The sequence below is a fragment of the Balaenoptera physalus genome (assembly GCF_965194825.1).
Source record: "Balaenoptera physalus genome assembly, chromosome: 2".
NCBI classification, from domain to species: domain Eukaryota; kingdom Metazoa; phylum Chordata; class Mammalia; order Artiodactyla; family Balaenopteridae; genus Balaenoptera; species Balaenoptera physalus.
In genome coordinates, this window is record NC_138883.1 from 138,448,314 (window position 1) to 138,465,523 (window position 17,210).

The 17,210-nt window shown below is 38.6% G+C and overlaps 1 protein-coding gene across 14 annotated transcripts in view; it reads left to right on the forward strand.

The window, feature by feature from the left end:
- Nucleotides 1–17,210, forward strand: part of AKAP13 (A-kinase anchoring protein 13) — a 342,407-nt gene that overhangs the window by 278,151 nt on the left and 47,046 nt on the right. For 8 of the 14 annotated variants that reach the window (XM_082449034.1, XM_082449035.1, XM_082449032.1 and 5 more), the window contains 4 exons: nt 1,745–1,873; nt 5,676–5,718; nt 7,480–7,612; nt 14,113–14,287. In XM_082449034.1, coding sequence (XP_082305160.1) covers nt 1,745–1,873; nt 5,676–5,718; nt 7,480–7,612; nt 14,113–14,287 — 480 coding nt within the window. The remainder of the gene's footprint in view (nt 1–1,744; nt 1,874–5,675; nt 5,719–7,479; nt 7,613–14,112; nt 14,288–17,210) is intronic. The other 6 variants (XM_082449027.1, XM_082449028.1, XM_082449029.1 and 3 more) reach the window with 1 other exon arrangement.

Here is a 17,210-nt window from a genome sequence, read left to right on the forward strand (position 1 = left end):
AAAATAGACTTTTTATATTGGTCTTTTTGATTATATTGCAAGGCTGGAATATTTACATAGTCATTAAAGTTGAGTATGTTATAAAATTGAATCCCTGTGTTAACAGAACATATTCTTTCCATATATGTTGAAGATACTCCTTATTCATACAAGTAGGTTTCTCTTTATGATCCATGATCGTGTGACAAAAGAAGGGGATACTTTTAGATTTGGGGTAATAAGAGAGCTCTTTTTCATTTCCTAAATTTGCTTTACATTTGGAAATACTTTAGAACACACATTAAAATTGTATCTTACTTTTGTACTAGACCATCACTGCCTAAAAAGCCAGTGTACGTGAATTTGTGCCAGATGATCTCTGTTACGAGCAGTGGCTGCACCCTGCAGTCTGTCATCACTTAGCATTTATCTGGGGTGTGGAGTGGCTTTTGTGTTGGGTAGATACAGGGCTTTGTCCTTCATTTTATTTAGGTTATTGAGCTTCCAGAAAGCCTGACAAAAGGAAATTCATTTATTAATTTGTTTATTTAGTCAATAAATATTTGAGTACCTACTCTTTGCTAGGCACCAGGCTAGACAGTAGAAGGAGAGGGATGAACTTCCAGACACGGTTCCTTTTCTCACCACACTTAAGCTGATGGACATGAGAACAGTTGAGTGTAACAGAAGATGATAAATGCAGCAATTGAAAGAAACGTTGGGTGTTTAGGAGCCTCCGACTTGAGGGACCAGAGAAGGCTTACTGGGGAGAAGTGATACCAGAGTCGAGACCAAGAGGAGTCTAGGAATTCGCTGGGTGAACTAGTATGTGGAAAGCTAGACTGAGGAATTTGGGCTTCTTGTCTGAGGGCAATGGAGTGATTTAAGTTGATTAAATCGATTAATTAATTGATTCACGCACTTCAGAGAGACCACACTGAAGAAAGTGTTGGGGAGGAGAGACTGGTAGATCAGTAGAAGGCTATTGCAGGATTCTGGTGAGAGTAGATGGTGGCCTGAACCAGGCCATAGAGCACTGGCAGTAGGGGAAAAGTTGATGTTCAGAGAATTCTAGAAGGCAAAATCAAAAGGACTGAGTGATGTGATAAAAGGATTCAAGGATGGTACCCAGGTTTGTGTTCTGGATAATTAGTTAGATGTTAGGTACCACTCACCAAAGGAAGGAATAAAGGAGGAGGAACAGGTCAGGAGGAAGGGGGTAAGTTGATATATGTACTTGTTCAGTTTGAGCTGCTGTGGGATATCCACCCACAGGTGGGCAGTGAGATGAATGAGGTGTGAATTCAAAGGAGAGACCTGGCTTGAAAATAGAAAGTTGTGGAGTCACCACTGTATCACATGCAGATTGTACTCGAAGGGGAGACAGTGAATGAGGGGGTTTGGGGTGAGGGGGAAGAGAGCCAAGTACGGGATCCTGAGGAACACCACCACTACAGGCATTTCCTTACTTTGAAGGAAAAAAACTCCAGCTGTAAATGATGACTGTGAAAAGTAATATACTTCTTGTTTTCATAATGTAACAAGTATCTATTTGTTGGATGAATTTTCTTAAGCTGCATTAGAATTCTGCATATTCAGAAATAAGGATGAAAATGTGAAAACATTACGTTGTCCACCTAGACAGCCTCTCCTGGAATCATCCAGGCCAGTGACATCATTCTCGGCACTGTGGGTCTGAGGTGCCTTTCACTCTGTTCTGGTATGATCTGCATGCTCTAACGTCTTCTGTCCACCCACTCCTCAGCCCAGCAGCAGATGCAGCCAACAAGGCGGATCTCCTTCTCCGTCAGCATCTCTCCGCTCCTCCTTAAGTCTAAAACTCTCTTTTCTCTTGGCTCTTCTTATTCCAGTGATGAGGAGGAGGAGTTGCATAGTAAGTAAGCAACTTTGGGGTCCAGTGGCTGTGCTCCAGTGTCTGACCAGTGCTGAAAATGCTATAGGCTTGGTACTGAGAAATTTGGGGACTTTTCTCCCCTTGCATGTCGTCATTTCTAAATCATTCATCTTCATGCTTTGCTTTGAAAATTAATTTGGATAAAACAACAACGTTTTTGTCGTCTCTGCACTACCAGTGCTTGACTGATCCAGTGACCTGATTCCAGGGCCTGAGACACCCTCTCAGAACAGAGATACCTTCAAAGGCATAAGGGCTTCCCATCCCACCTTGTACCTTTTGTAATGCTGAGTAGTAATTTCACAAAACTTTCCATTTGATCATGTAAATTTCATTTTCATTATTTTGCTTTTTTTGTCTCGTGGGACAGATGCCTAGATGTCCACTTGTGATACTTAAAAACTAATGTTAAACTTTTTTCTTCTCACCTTTCAGACCATTTCTTTTTTTTTTTTTATCTTTGCCAGTTTTTTGTTTGTTTTTGGAGTTTTTTTGGCCGTGCTGCACGGCTTGTGGCATCTCAGTTCCCCAACCAGGGATTGAACCCGGGCCGTGGCAGTGAAAGCCTGGAATCCTAACCACTGGGCCACCAGGGAACTCCCCCAGACCATTTATTTAAGAATACCTTTTCTTTGAGATTAAACCACATGGATTATTGGGTGGAAGTTAGATATTTGTTTCCCTACCTTTTCTCCTTTTGAACTTTTATTTTTCAATCCTTTTACTACACTGTAGGTTTCAGATTATTATATTGTTACTTGATAATAACCTAGTTTAAAAACTTTATAAGGTATCAGTTTTAGTAAGTTTGGAGAGGAAATGAAACCCCCCCACCCCCATGAAAATCACTGTTTTCAATTGTGCAGGATTTCTAGATGATTCCAGGATTACTATTTTTAATGGAAAAACTACTTCTAGTATAAAGTTAAATAATGAATTGTTTTCATTTCATATAACTCATATGAGTCTCAGGCAATTACAATATCCATATGATTAAGCATCCTAATTCCCTACCATTTGCTGATCCTAAGTTTTAGCAATATTTAAATAATTATTTAATATTAAAATTTAATATTTAAGCAATATCAAGCTCAGGGAGACATTTTTGCATTGTTCTTAAAGGAAAGTGGCTTATGCACAAATGAAGGTCTTATATGCTCAATATTTTCTCACAATTAAAAGGCATTTGGTTTAGGCACACAAGATATTCAGTCTATACCAGTTGTCATAGGAGGGAAGTTGTGAAAATCCATCTGCAACTTTGAGTGTTCAGAACTTCTCAAAGTTGTTTCATCTCAAAGTATTTGTAATATGCTGGGAAACAGGTCAGCACAGCAAAAAAAAAAAAAAAAAACTAAGGTCCCAGTAGTATTTCTTCTACCACTAGTAAAATTATGACTGGTTATTCAGTTAATCAGCACTGGTTACTCAGTTAATCCAACCTGATGTAATCATAAAAATATAGAAGCTTGACGAAACCTTTGAATCAAATATCCAGCATTCCTCAGAATGTGTTCCTTAAACTCAAAAATACAGTGAGAATTATGGGGAAGGGGGAAAAGGAAGAAAAAGAAAGGGTTGGTTCTTGGCCATATAAATTTAGGAAACTCTGTTTTAAGCCAGTTTCAAAGGCTAATGTGTACATTGTGAATTTCCAAGGCAACGTTCAGTATGCCGTGTTTCCCAAACTTACTAACTAGGTAACTACAGTATGTTCATGATGATGTGTAACATCCAAGGAACATACTTTAAAAAATATTGACTGTGTCCATCCAGTAGTTCCAGTCCTGGAATGTTGTTATATTAGGTCTGCAGGTTATTTCATGCCTTTTAAATAAAGGTCTAGTTGAAATATGCTATTTACATGCAACAGTACTTCATAGGCTAACTTCAATGACAGATTTCTTTGCTTCTGTCTACAATTATATCATGGAAGTAACATTGGTTATATCATATTCTTAGATGCCCTGAAAAGTTGATGGCACTTTAGGAATTTCAGGGGCATTGATTTTAGAAACATTGGTGGGTTAATCACTGTTTTCAGAACCACATCTCAGAGGTCATAGTAAATGAATTAAAATACTTTTCAGCAGCAAAAAAGTTGGAAATCCTTATAGGAGTCATAGATTCTCCCAGTATTCAAATCACGTATTTGTTTTTAGTTTATTTGAGAGAGACCTTCTGGGAGCTTATTCTTGGCCATGCTCTCTGCTGGTTGGTGTTTGTCTTTATGGGTTTTATTTTTACTTTGTTCATATCACTAGGGTGGTAACTTACTAGGTAATTGATAAAGTGTACAACAGAATCCTGGCAGCCTGAGAGAATTTAATGCTGCTTATATCATTCAGGGCTCCTTGAGTGGAAAAAATTTTAAAGCCCCCAAATCTAAACCATACTCTTGATTTTTGTTTAAGTAAATTAAGGCATTCTGAGGTTAAAATGCTGATGGTTTCACACCTAGGTCATGCAGAACTGGAAGATAGATCCCAGATCTTATTCTTACTCTTCATCTTTCTCTTTCTTCTGGCTATTGTTACCATGCATTATAACTGAAATAGAAGAAGAACCCCAAATAAGTAAAAGGAAAAACTATAGAAAGCAATCTTCTGAAGACTTAGAATTCATTTTTAAGTTTCTCATGCATTATTTCCACCTGTTGGCTGTATGTTAGTAATAACTTCAACTTTGCATTTCTGTTCAGAATCTGGAACAATTTGGAGTTTTTAAGAGTTCCAAATGCTGGTAATCTGGTAGTGGAACATTTTCAAATCTCTTTCAAATTAAAGTTTTACTCAAAGTAACCTCAAGGAGAAAGGGTGTGTTTTGTCCACATTATAAAAATAGTTATACAGAGCAACCTTTGTCTACCTGGAATCATACACCGGAAGTGTTTCTATACCTGATCTCCTAAAACCTTGGAAACCATTTATCATTGTGTGATTGCGGCCTTTCTCTCATCTAAGTCCTAAAGTAGCTCAACCTTGATTAACATGTCATAGGTAAAATGATGGTATTGTTCCTTCTATATTTGTTCTACTTATTGTCCTATCTGACCTAGCCTTAGATTTAATGACCCATTTTAGTTTACGGTCTGATAGTTGTGGGAGGAGGAAAAATGTATCTGCCCTACTCATTCGATCAGTATCAGCCTGGAAAGAACCTTAGCATCTGTTTTATCTTCTTTATTTCATAGATGAAGAAATGAAATCCAGAGATCTCACCCCAAATTAGTGGCAGGGCCTAGACCTTATAGGCTAGCTCTGATGCTCTTTCCTGTTCACTAATCCATTTCTAGGAATGCTTAAGAAAATATCAGACCTATATTAGCTAGACTTTTAGCATAGAAATATATGAAAGCAAAATTAACAGCATACAGGATGACATTTAATTTCCTTTTGTATATTCCTCCTCTGACATCATCTCAGAAAGATGGCCTATGGACTCTGTACCTTCACAAGAACAGGAATTAAACGTGCATTTGAGCTTTTTTTTTTTTTTAAGTTGATTTGGGGTTTGTTTGGTTACTTGAATCCTGGATTAAAATTTTTTTCCACATGGGAAATTCACTCCCCATTGCTGCCAATTTTCCAGTTCTGATTTGAGGGTTTCATTTTTAATTTTTCCTTCTTCCAAACCCTCATGAGGAGAAGACATCCCACACTGGCTTTCAAAGGCTATTTTTGCTTTATCTGTGTCAGTCGTAAAAACGCTAAACATTTTATCTGTTATCCAGGTAAAATCCTTTTGTTCTAACTTTTATTCTGCCGTTCTTGTTTTCTAGATTCACGGCCCTTCCACAACACCAATGCTAATCTGACTGAGAGGTACTATATATTTATTTTGTTACTCCTTTTCCCAAGATGAAATAAAGGAAATCCGAAATGTCTCACGGCATTTAGGCAAACTAAGTTAATTGAGCTCATTGGAATCTTACTTCCTTGACTGATAAATTTGGAATAATGGTTAGAAATGTTTTTTTATTGAAGGCTATATCCTTTTTAATTAACGTCTTGAATAGTTTCCCACCTTTATTCTTTACACCATCTGAATAATAAAGATTATTGTTTGCATTTATTCACATAAGGATACACTTATATTTAACTTTATGAACTTTGCACTCTTTGCTTATGGGAATTTATAATTCCTAAGTCTTAAGAACATTTTGTTTCATAATTTGTGTGTATGTGTTCGTGTTCATGCAGTATTGCTGCCTTCTTAGCCATTTTAAGCTTTAAAGCTATTTTCTTCTGTATGCATTGATATGGTACACACCTCTGTCCAAGTAAGTGAATTGGTTCTTTACTTGACAGCAGGCAAAAGACTGCTATTTTGACTCATTGTTTATTTTTGTATTCCTCTTTTCAAGCTTATGGGAGTAAATATTCTAATTTAAGCATAAATGGGGTTCTGACTGCTGCCCCACTGTGTTTTTTAAGTTGCCTTCCTTTTCACAAAGGCATCAGTTGTGACTCAGTGATCCAGCGCTCTCTCAACGTGAGTGCTCTTCTTTGCACTTCTGTCATATTTTACCTATTCTTTGTTCTTTCTACAGTGGTGATTTTCACACCCTTTCCCCTTTATCTTTGTAACAGACTGCCTTATATTGTAAACAATATTTTATATATAAATAGACTTTAGCTACTGAATAGGACCCTTGTGGTTCTGCCTGTCTGCCCTCTCACAGAGGCCCTTGAGGCAAACACTACTTTCTATGGAAAACTTCTAACATAACTGTTCGAGAACACCTAGGAAAAGTAGTTTGAATAGATTTCTATATAATAGATTATGTATACAACTGTACATAATTGTATAGGTATACAAATCATTATGTGTACAAGGGCCCAGCATTCTTTGAGGAAATCAACCTCTGTGAATTTCCTAGGGTCCAGACATGCCCATCATGGATGAACTTAGAATACAGGACTTGTTAGGACTAAACAAGTAGGTCAGTACATCTGGATCTCTGTGAAACTCCTAGAATGGACCTTTCTACACTAGGTGTCAGTTTTGCCTACTGTTTTGCCTGCCTAAAATTGTGCATAGCTGAATTCACGTATTGATTGTCCAGTGTGCCAGAGGACTGAAAAAGAGGTGTGATCTCTCCTGTTAGGGAACTTGGATATTCATTCAGTCATAAAAATTCCTTGGTTTGCATCACATATACGGGTTTCTTTTCAAACACGTATTTAATGCAAAGAAGTTTATAAATGGGTGCTTAGATTAAAAAATTTCAGATAAAATAATTAATGAATAATTGATCTTTAGACTCTATCATCAGATCACAAAAACCCATTAGTAAAACACTAATAAGTGATGTAAGAAAACTTAGCCAAGCTTTGACATTAGAACATGGGCATTCTGGCATGCTCTGTTCTCGGATAGATATTATTATATAAGACCATTCGGCAGCCTCTGTCCACCTCTTATTCCTTTTCCCATTTTCATGTGCGTATATAAGTTGGCTGTGACTTGTAGCTAAAATAATACATGACAACGATGGTTACAAAGAATTATATGTAGAGTGTTGTAATTTTTAAAAATCAACTTCTGTAATCTTTTCAAAAACTCTTCTTTTTTCTATTTAGTATAACAGAAGAGAACTTTAATTTCCTGCCACAAAGCCCCTCCAAGAAAGATTTTGAAGGGAAGAGTGGAACAAAAGTCAGTCGTACGTTCAGCTACATCAAGAATAAAATGTCCAGCAGTAAGAAGAGCAGGGTAAGTACTCGTGGGCGTTGCTGTGTGACAACCTCAGCAGGCCCTCCGTAGGCTCCAGGCACAACCTGCACACACCAGGAAACTAATTAAATGATGGGGACAGGTGGATATAAGTTCAGAGATGCTGGCTCAAATAGCCTAATATTTGAAGAAAACTAACAGCAAGAAAAATAACAATAAGAGGTGATTCCACCAATTGAGTTTTTACTATAGGCTAAGAACTTTCCATAGAGAATCTCATTTAATCCTTTCTACAACCATGTATGGTAGATATTATCTCCCTTTTCTAGGAGTAAGGTACCTTATCTGGGAAAAATAAGGAAATAAAAATTACCTGTAATAATCCCACATAGAGATAACTACTCTTCTAATATTTTTTTCATGTATTTTTAGAAAGAAAGGGATAAAAAAGGCATTAACTTTCTTATACCAATTCCTGGTGCTAAACCAAAAGATTCCATTTCATATTAGTGGGGAAAAACTTTCTGCCTCGCACTCCCCTACACTCTATTCACCCACCCAAACTCCAAGAAAGTAAGAAGAAAAAAAAAAAAGGAAATCAGTTACGGAGTTCTTGCACAGGAATCACTATATGTATGTGTGTGTTATACACATATACACAGGTACATACATACTTAGAAGTATGGGAATAAACAAGCATTGGACTCAAGGGTATCGTTGTAGAAGTGCACACACCACCCCACCCACACCCCCGCCGCCAGCGCAAACGCAGACAAGCTTCTTAGGTCCTTAGGTAAGTGGGCTGGTAGAAATAGAGCCAATGTACTTCACTGAGTTTTGTAAATAAGATCTCTTTCTTTTAGCAAATACTAGATTTGTTCATCGCTCAGATAAATTTTTCCATAAAACCTGCCACCAGAATTGTGTTTTCTCTTCATTTCTCCTGCCCAAAGGCAGAATGGACAGAAAATGGACAAACTGGAAAAGATGCAAAGTCTAGCAAATCGTGAACTATTATTTTACAAATAAATCGTATAAAATATAGAAATGATACTTAATCTTGGAATAATAAATTCAGAATTTTGTAGGAAAAAAAAGAGTCTAGCAAATCGTTTCTAGAATAGTCACATATTTAAGCGTTAACTTCATGTTTAGCCTTGTTTTATAATTCAAAAAAATTAAGGTTAAAGAGGGCAGAATGCTTATCATTATTCTACATATGGCAGCAAGGCTTAAAATAGAGCCATATCTATCTTACTTATCACTGCTGGCTTGGACGCTGGTTGGCATCAACAAAAGAAAATCTCCTTGAAAGTTCAGTATAATTTGGCCAAATGTTATTGAGTGGCTTCTGTAATCAGCATTCTGCTAGGTACTAACAAGCACCCGGAAGAACCAAAGCCACGTAGTCTTTACCTTGAAAATTTTTATGATCTGTTTGGATGATTTCAAATGTTTCTGTTGTTTTTTATCTTGTTTTTAAACTGTGGAATCTTTTCTTCAAACAAACTTTTAATTGGAAGACCAGTATAAAGTGGAGATCCCCCTTTCCATACACCCCCTAGTACCACCGACTTAAGGGCAGAGCAGTGAATACACCACTGATCGCATTGACAAGGTAATACAAACAGACAAGAAAGAAACGATGTAAGACTGAATTTAGAGACTGGAACCTGACCTTTAAAAAAGTCTCGCACCAGCCTCCTTATTTTACAGACTGAAGCACAGAGAAGTATGCTTCAGGTAACAGACTAGATCATATCTTGTGATCTGACTTCTAGCAAGTAGAACTCTTCATTTCATGTTCACTCTTCAACAAGAGTGAACTGTTACTGCACAGTATCTTTTTCCTTTAACTTTTTTCATAACCTCGAAGGACTGGAGTTTGCTAGTAGGGTGATGAAGAGAAGGGGCAGGAGAAGAGAAGGCAATTTGTGTACAAGTGCAGCCTGTCATCAGTGGCAAGACGGCATCAGCTGACCTGTCACCTCCCATCTTCTCCTTTGTCAAAGTGACAGCACTCTTTTGCAATGAGATTGCTTCCTCTTTCAGGCTCTTGGCTTCAAGGTTTGATCTCTGGGGGCTTGTGCTATCTCTAGTGATGGAAATCCGCAAAAAGTTACAAATCTGTAACCCTGGATTGCAATCCTTTTCACATTATCAGGGGTTTAGGTGCCCCAGTAGCCAAATATATTAAGAAGCTTAAGAGTCACCTTTGATCATTGTTACTAGCTCACTTTAAATAAGGTTGTTTTATCCCCCCACAGGACAGCTCAGCTTTTGTCAATGTACCAAAAGATAGTAAGAAATAGGGGAAATGGTGAAGTAATATATTTTATGTTAAAATTAAATACCTTGTCTTTATTTGCCATTGTACCCACAGGAGAGCTTTACCATTCAGAAGTATTTTATTCTCTAAAGGATAACACAAAAATAAGTGAATAATTTCTTGGTGTGATGATGCTAGCTCTAGTCTTTTCCTTAACTGTCGAATAATGTTAGTTCTCCATAGTGCTTAAAAAGTTGAAAATGCTACTATAAATGCTAGCACTGGTTTTTTATATTATTTAGTGTAAGCACTCTATAGAATATATAATATACCATGTATAACATAGTATACACTATATATATAATACATCTATTCTCATACCTGTAGCCAGTATATGAGAAATTTGGGGGAAATTGAGTACTCATCCTTTATATGTCCTTTTAAGAATTCTCATTAACTGGCATGAGTTGTTAGATAAATATTTGAATCTTTTTTTGAAAGAGGGAGAACCTAAACAGGAAGTATAACAGGAAGACGGGCAGTTTCTGCTTTTGTCTTTTAGTATCTTTAAGAGGTAGTACTGTTTCCTGCTTAAGTAAGTTTACTTGCTGCAGAGTATTTAAACACTAATATGCATAATGTCCGCATTCACAGAGGGAGTGGGGTGACCCTCTTTAAACCATCCTGTCACACTGATTTTCTTTTTTCTAAGCCTTCCTCTTTGCAAACAACAGGGAGACAGTTAGGGATGTTTGAGACAAATTCGTAATCTGACTTGAAGCAGGCATTTTCGGATGTAAGGATCAGACTCCTGCACAGCTGTTAATATACTCCATGACTTCGTAACAAGACATTCAGCTTCAACTCCCAGTTCCTGTGGTGTGTCTAAAAAAGAACTAAACCCCTCCGCCTTTCAAAGGTGCCGACTAGGGTAGAGTAGTGTTTGCAAAGGCTTAAATCAGCATTAAATATCATTATCTCTCTCGTTCCTTCTTTGATTAAAGACCTGCAGTGTGACAGTTGCTTAATCACTGCATGCTTCACAGTTTTCCAGAAAGTTCTCTGATTTTTTTTTTAATTGTAATTACTTGTCTCAAATGGTAGGTTTAGAAAAACGAAAAAATCACTTTCCCTCATAGTATCCTAGTATAGTTGTTACCTGCAGTTTTCTCTTTAAATATTGTTAGTTTCTATTTCCCCAGCACACAGGTTTAAAAAGCATTTTGGCAGGTGTTAAACAAGGAAAAGTCAAACTTCAGAAAACTACCAGTAGCCGCCTTACCCACAGGCGTGACTTCACTAAAAAAGGTTTTCATCATAAATGTATTGCTTTTTATAAAATGAGCACATCTAATTAAATAGATGTGTTCCTTAACTTCTAGCGTTAAAAAATCGGCCTCAATCTTGCCAGAGTTCCCATCTTGCAACTTAAGTACTGTCCACACACACTGTGTTAGGGGGAATTTGTTCTCTTTCGTGTCCTGTGTTCTTCGTAACTAGGGTGGTTGGCTGTACTGGCAGCATGCAAATAGTTAAGCTTGTCTTAAGGAAACAAGCAGCCTCAGCCCTCCCTCCTTCCCTTTCTCAACCAGTCCGTGGCTTCCTCTTACCGTTTCTCTAATGGTTGCTCTGATGGCAGCTCGGAGCTCCTGGGCTGTGCCCTGCCGGCATGAGCCCCTCCTTCTGTGAGAACACATTTCCTGGCATGGGGATCGAATCATGTCGGTAAAATGGGGTCGGTTTCATGAAGCACCCCTTATAACAGTGAGATTCATAGGACCAAAACATGGGGAGGTAAGCACCTGACTTCTTTAAAGCACTAACCTAGTAAACACAGAAAGAGACAGTGGAGTTTATTGTTTTGTGTTGTTTTTATCCCTGGAGGAGCTAGTTTGGATTGTTGCAAAGGATGAGGAAATTATTTATTATCTCTTCAGATTCGAAGAGCATTGCAAGGCTTGAGAGAGTTGCCATAGAAGATTTTCTTTTTCTTTTTTTTTTTAAAGGTAGAAATGAGTTTTTTTTCTTTAAATTTATTTATTTATTTATTTATTGGCTGCATTGGGTCTTTGTTGCTGCACGCAGGCTTTCTCTGGTTGCGGCGAATGGGGGCTACTCTTCATGGTGGTGCGCGGGCTTCTCATTGCGGTGGCTTCTCTTGTTGCGGAGCACGGGCTCTAGGTGCGTGGGCTTCAGTAGTTGCGGCACGTGGGCTCAGTAGTTGTGGCACACAGGCTCAGTAGTTGTGGCGCACGGGCTTTGTTGCTCCATGGCATGTGGGATCTTCCCGGACCAGGGCTCGAACCCGTGTCCCCTGCATTGGCAGGCAGATTCTTAACCACTGCGCCACCAGGGAAGTCCCCATAGAAGATTTTCTTAACTCTTGCTTTTTTTAGCATGCTTTTTTTTAGCTTTCTTGAGCAAAATGTCAGATGCTTTTCAGTTTAACATTTTATGTATGAAGAAGCCTTTAGCAAAATTTAGTTAAAAGAAAGAAATTACTAGAAAAACTCAATTTTTATTATTTTTATTAGTTTACATACTTTAGCAGTTACGAATTTTCACTCAGAACAGTTTCCTGTTTTGTAAAGTGAAGTAGTTTGTTTTTCTCCCTTCCTCTGCATTATTTTTTATGGTTCTAAAGTGTAGCAATTTGGCTCTTAGAGTTTTATGATATTCATTCTGTTAACAAAGGAGTTTACATAAATCATAGACTTAGCAAATATTCACCATTTCAGTATAGCATATGGGTTCTGAATAGGAAGTCAGAGGACCTGTTCTGATTTTAACTGCAGATCATTTGCTGTGTGACCTTCTGTGAGTCAACAAACCTCTCCAGCCCTTGGCAGTAGAGCGTAGTGAATGAGAACTGAGCTTTAGAGTTGGCAGATCTGGAACTCAATCCCAGCTTGGGCAGTTACTGGTGTGTGGCCTCCAGTACAGTATGAAACATCTCTAAGCCTCAGTCTCCTCAAATGTGAAACGGAGATCATAGCTGGTACTTAGTTCATTGGGTTGTACCCAATGTATGAGAAAATTCATGTCAGTTGTATACTACAGTGCTTGGCACACAGTAACTGTTCAAACTTTTAGCTGCTATGTATTATCTTGCTCTTTTCAGTTAGAACATGGGGAGCATAATGCCCACCCTACTCACCTCAGAATTATTGAATCGGATGAAATAATGTATGTAGAAGGCATTGACTCAAAATGTAAGGCATTTGGTAGTTGTCAGGATCACTGACTTTGGGGTACCTATTTTCCAGGAATTTTTTTAGATTACAACAGTAGTATTGTATGCCCTGGAAAATGGGTACCCCAAAGCTAGTGGTGATGACAACTGTTAAATGCATTCTACCTACCTCTGTGAATTGTAGTTCATGGTCCAGTTAGTTTGAAAGAAAATTATTCATTTGGTATTGGTTAACCAGCCGAGCGTGTGCCTAACCATGTTTGTGAAGGACCTCTTGTGGAGAGCGTGTAGTTAGACCCACAGCCCTCATCTCCTGACAGTAGTGTGTACCTGAAATGTCCCTGGCTGCTTTGGGTATTTTATTAAGGATCTAGCACTCATTAGTATTTCTTTAAATGTTTAGGGTTTAAATCCCTCCTCCCCGAATTTGAAAATTGGGCCAAAGTTAATATCTATGAACCTTGAAATTCTAATTAGTAAGGACAGAAAATGTATATGTGGGGGGATAGTTAATATTTCTGGCTAGAGTAAGGGAGGAAACATCAGAGACATGCCCTCACGTGGGGATATGTGATGGCTGGGAGGCAGTCAGAGGGGGGACCCTCGAGTCATTTTTGATGCTGCCCAATCATCTTTCCTCTCCCTCAGGCTGGTCCCAGAACTGTCACCATCCTTTCTTCTGCTTCCTGCCTGCAGCTGGCCCTGAACTCATTGCTGGCTTCCCCTGTGGGCCGATTCACGGCCACTGCAGACTCCTCCTCCTCCAGCACCAGAAGCCTCTTTCTCTCTGGTGCTGGTCATTGGGCAATGAATGTGTCTGCTGGCATAAATAACCAGTGAATAAGCCACTGACAGAACTGTTTAGCCTTCCCAGTCCTCTTAAGGTTTTTCTAATGTAGCTCAAATGTCCACAGCTTAATAAAAAAAAATTTTGTCCAGGACAGAGTTCTGAATTTTCATCCAAAACATTCACCAGCCACTGTTGACCACATGCCAGCTGGGTACCCTTCCAGAAGGGAAGGCCTTCTAGTGTTAACTGAAGGCCTTCAGTTAACTGTCGACTGTTTTCTTTGGCAGGAAAAGGAAAAGGAGAAAGATAAAATTAAGGAGAAGGAGAAAGATTCCAAAGAGAAGGAGAAGGACAAGAAGACTGTGAACGGGCACACTTTCAGTTCCATCCCTGTTGTGGGTCCCATCAGCTGTAGCCAGTGCACGAAACCTTTCACCAACAAAGACGCCTATACTTGTGCAAGTAAGAGACGTGCTTCTTCCTGTGTGATGGAACGCTCTTGGCTCAGAAAAACTCATTTCTAACTTCCTGTCCTTCCCACCCCTAATCTGTTCCTCGTTTATGTGAAGTAGCCTTTTTTCTATCTTTCTTTGAATAGCATTGAAGAAATTAATTCTAGATATATAACATACAGCCTATAATTTTTTCAGACAGCCGAATTTTAAATATTCTGTCCCATTGTCCGTAAGCCACTACCTTATTCCAGAAGTCCATGTCGGCATGAAAGCAGTCTCATAACCTCAAACCCTCAAGCTACCCAGCAGTCCCTTGTCAGGTCATATATGCTCATTTTTTACTCTAGTACTTTGGTATATGCTTCAGCCATTGACCAACGTCAAGTCATGGAAACTGCCAAGGGAGAGGGAGAGTACCTTCGTGTGCAGAGACGTTCCGTTATTGACCTCTTGCTGACCTGCTTACTACCACCTTAAAGCCAAGTCTGTTAACTGAACGTGGTTCCTGGTTTTGACAAGATGCTCTGAGACAGAGGATGGCCAACTTTTTCTGTCTAGGAGCAGATAGCAGCCTTCTTAGACTTCATGGGCAATACAGTCTCTGCCACACTACTGAACTCTGCTGCTGTAGTGCAGAAGCAGCCATAGATAATACATAAACCAATGAGTATGGCTGTGTTCCAGTAGAACTTCATTTATGGGCAGGGAAATTTGAATTTCATGTAATTTTCATGTGTCATGGAATATTAATCTTTTCTATTTTTTCAACCATTTAAAAATGTAAAAACCCTTTGTAGTTCACGGGCCATACAAAAATAGGTTACAGGCCAGATTTGGCCCACAGGCTGTTAATTTGCAGATCCTTGCTCTGAGACACTACATCTCAAAATTTTGTGGTTGCACACAGATAGAAAGTAATAATATTCATAGTACACACCAAGGAAAATCAAGGAGGCTGCTTGTGGTCAGAAGTGGCCAGTGTGAAGGTCCACTCTTCCAGAGGCTGAGGTGATTCGCATCTTGTCATACCTGTAACCAATTCAGACCAAATAGTGACTAACTCAGACTCCAAGAAGCACTTCTCAGACCATGATGTCATGACATTGTCTTGATTTCAGTCACTTATGTGAAGTATCCCAAGTGATCTGTTACTAAAAATAGTTGTTACTGAAATTTGACATTTTTAAAACTTTGAGCAGAGTCAAAGTTACTGCAATAATAATTTCCACTCACTTGCTTCCTTGATATTTAGAGAAAGAGTGGAGTGACAGCTGGCACACAGCCTATCTTATCCATGCTGCAGCTGTTGTGACTTGTTAAACGACTGGCGTTAACGCTCACGTGCTTGTAAAATGCCTCGTATGGATATATTATACCCCAATATTGTCTACAGCCATATTTGTTTTACTGTCCTTTTTTTTTTTTTTTTTTTTTTAAAGAAAACTTCCAGGGAGCTCTCATCTCTTTTTTCATCCTCGTGTACAGATGTCACACACATTTATGTCCTCCTTCATGTGTGACTTACCAGAACGATGATAACGACTCCAACGTAGTAATACATTTTATGTGACCTCGAGACTGTCACTGTTCAGTATCCCCCCAGCATGTTACTCTGGAGCCCAGGTTCTAATAGGAGTCATTCTTAGGACACCAGTCACCAGTTTGGTTTCTTAGCCACTGGACACAGACAGCTTCTCAATGCTAGAATAACTTGGTTGTCTAGGGCAGTATCACCAAGCACTTTTTAGTATGTTTATCTATCATTAAAACATACTTAGTCTACTCACACGGGGTATGTGTGTGTGTGTGTAGTGTGTGTGTAAAAAATTACATACATGTCCTATACTATAATTACAAGGAGCTCATTCCAGGAATGAGAAGTCAGGTTTGCCATTTTCTTGTTTGCTGGTTAGTTATTAGTCTTCTTTATATTGTCTTAGATGCACAGTTTCTTTGCAGGAATTTGTCTCTTTTTCATTTTATTTTAGTTGAAACTAAATATAATTTATAAGTTTACTTTATTGAGCACCTGTAAATTTCCATTCATCACAAGATGCTGAAAGTAAACAAACGAGGAAGGGTGCCACTGTTACACATCCCTGACCTACCTTCCGAGGGCCTCTTCTTCCTTCCAGAATCCTCTAGGATCAAACATAACAGGAAGCCGCCTAACATTAAGGCTGAGTGAGCCACCCATTTATCAGTCTGTATATTAACTCCATTTCTCTTTTAAGTCAATATAAGTGAGACCTGTAAAAATTTCCTCCTCTATTTCAAAGAATCATTTTGTGCATCCCTCCTGCAAAGTGCCTGATCTCCATTTTGGGAGTACTGGTCTCAGAGAAGAATAGGGAAAGATCATATTTCTTGACTGGCAGCATGAAATTAATATTCAAGAAACTTCATCAGTACAGCAGACTGAACACCTGCTTTCTGCTATAAAACGTAATTTTTAAATATGTATTTTCAATAAAATATATTTTTTAGAAAACTAATGTATAACTGAGCATGCAGAAAAGAAAATCCCCGAACAGTATAGATCCTGTTCTTTCCATTAGGGGCTTTTAATAACTCTCAACATCTTCTCTCGCCTGTGCATTTGCTAACGCTTCTTCATAGCAGTTTGCTTCCTTACATGGTATCTGGGTTGTTTTTTTTTTTTTTTTTTGTAAGTTCAGCTTCAGCTTTATAAGAGATTTTTCCCTCCCGTGGGAACCTCTAGATTCCCTGTTTTGTCACAGTGACCCTGTGAGGCAGCAGTTCTGCATTTGTTTCAGCTGGATCCCTCAGGGTTTCATCATTCCTAGACTGGGATTCCGTTAAACCTCTAGAGAAGATTTCTTAACTCAGGGTTCCAGGAGATATGGATGGTGTAAATTTGGACCCTGGATTCATATGTGATACAGAATTCTCACTCAGCGTCCTGGGGA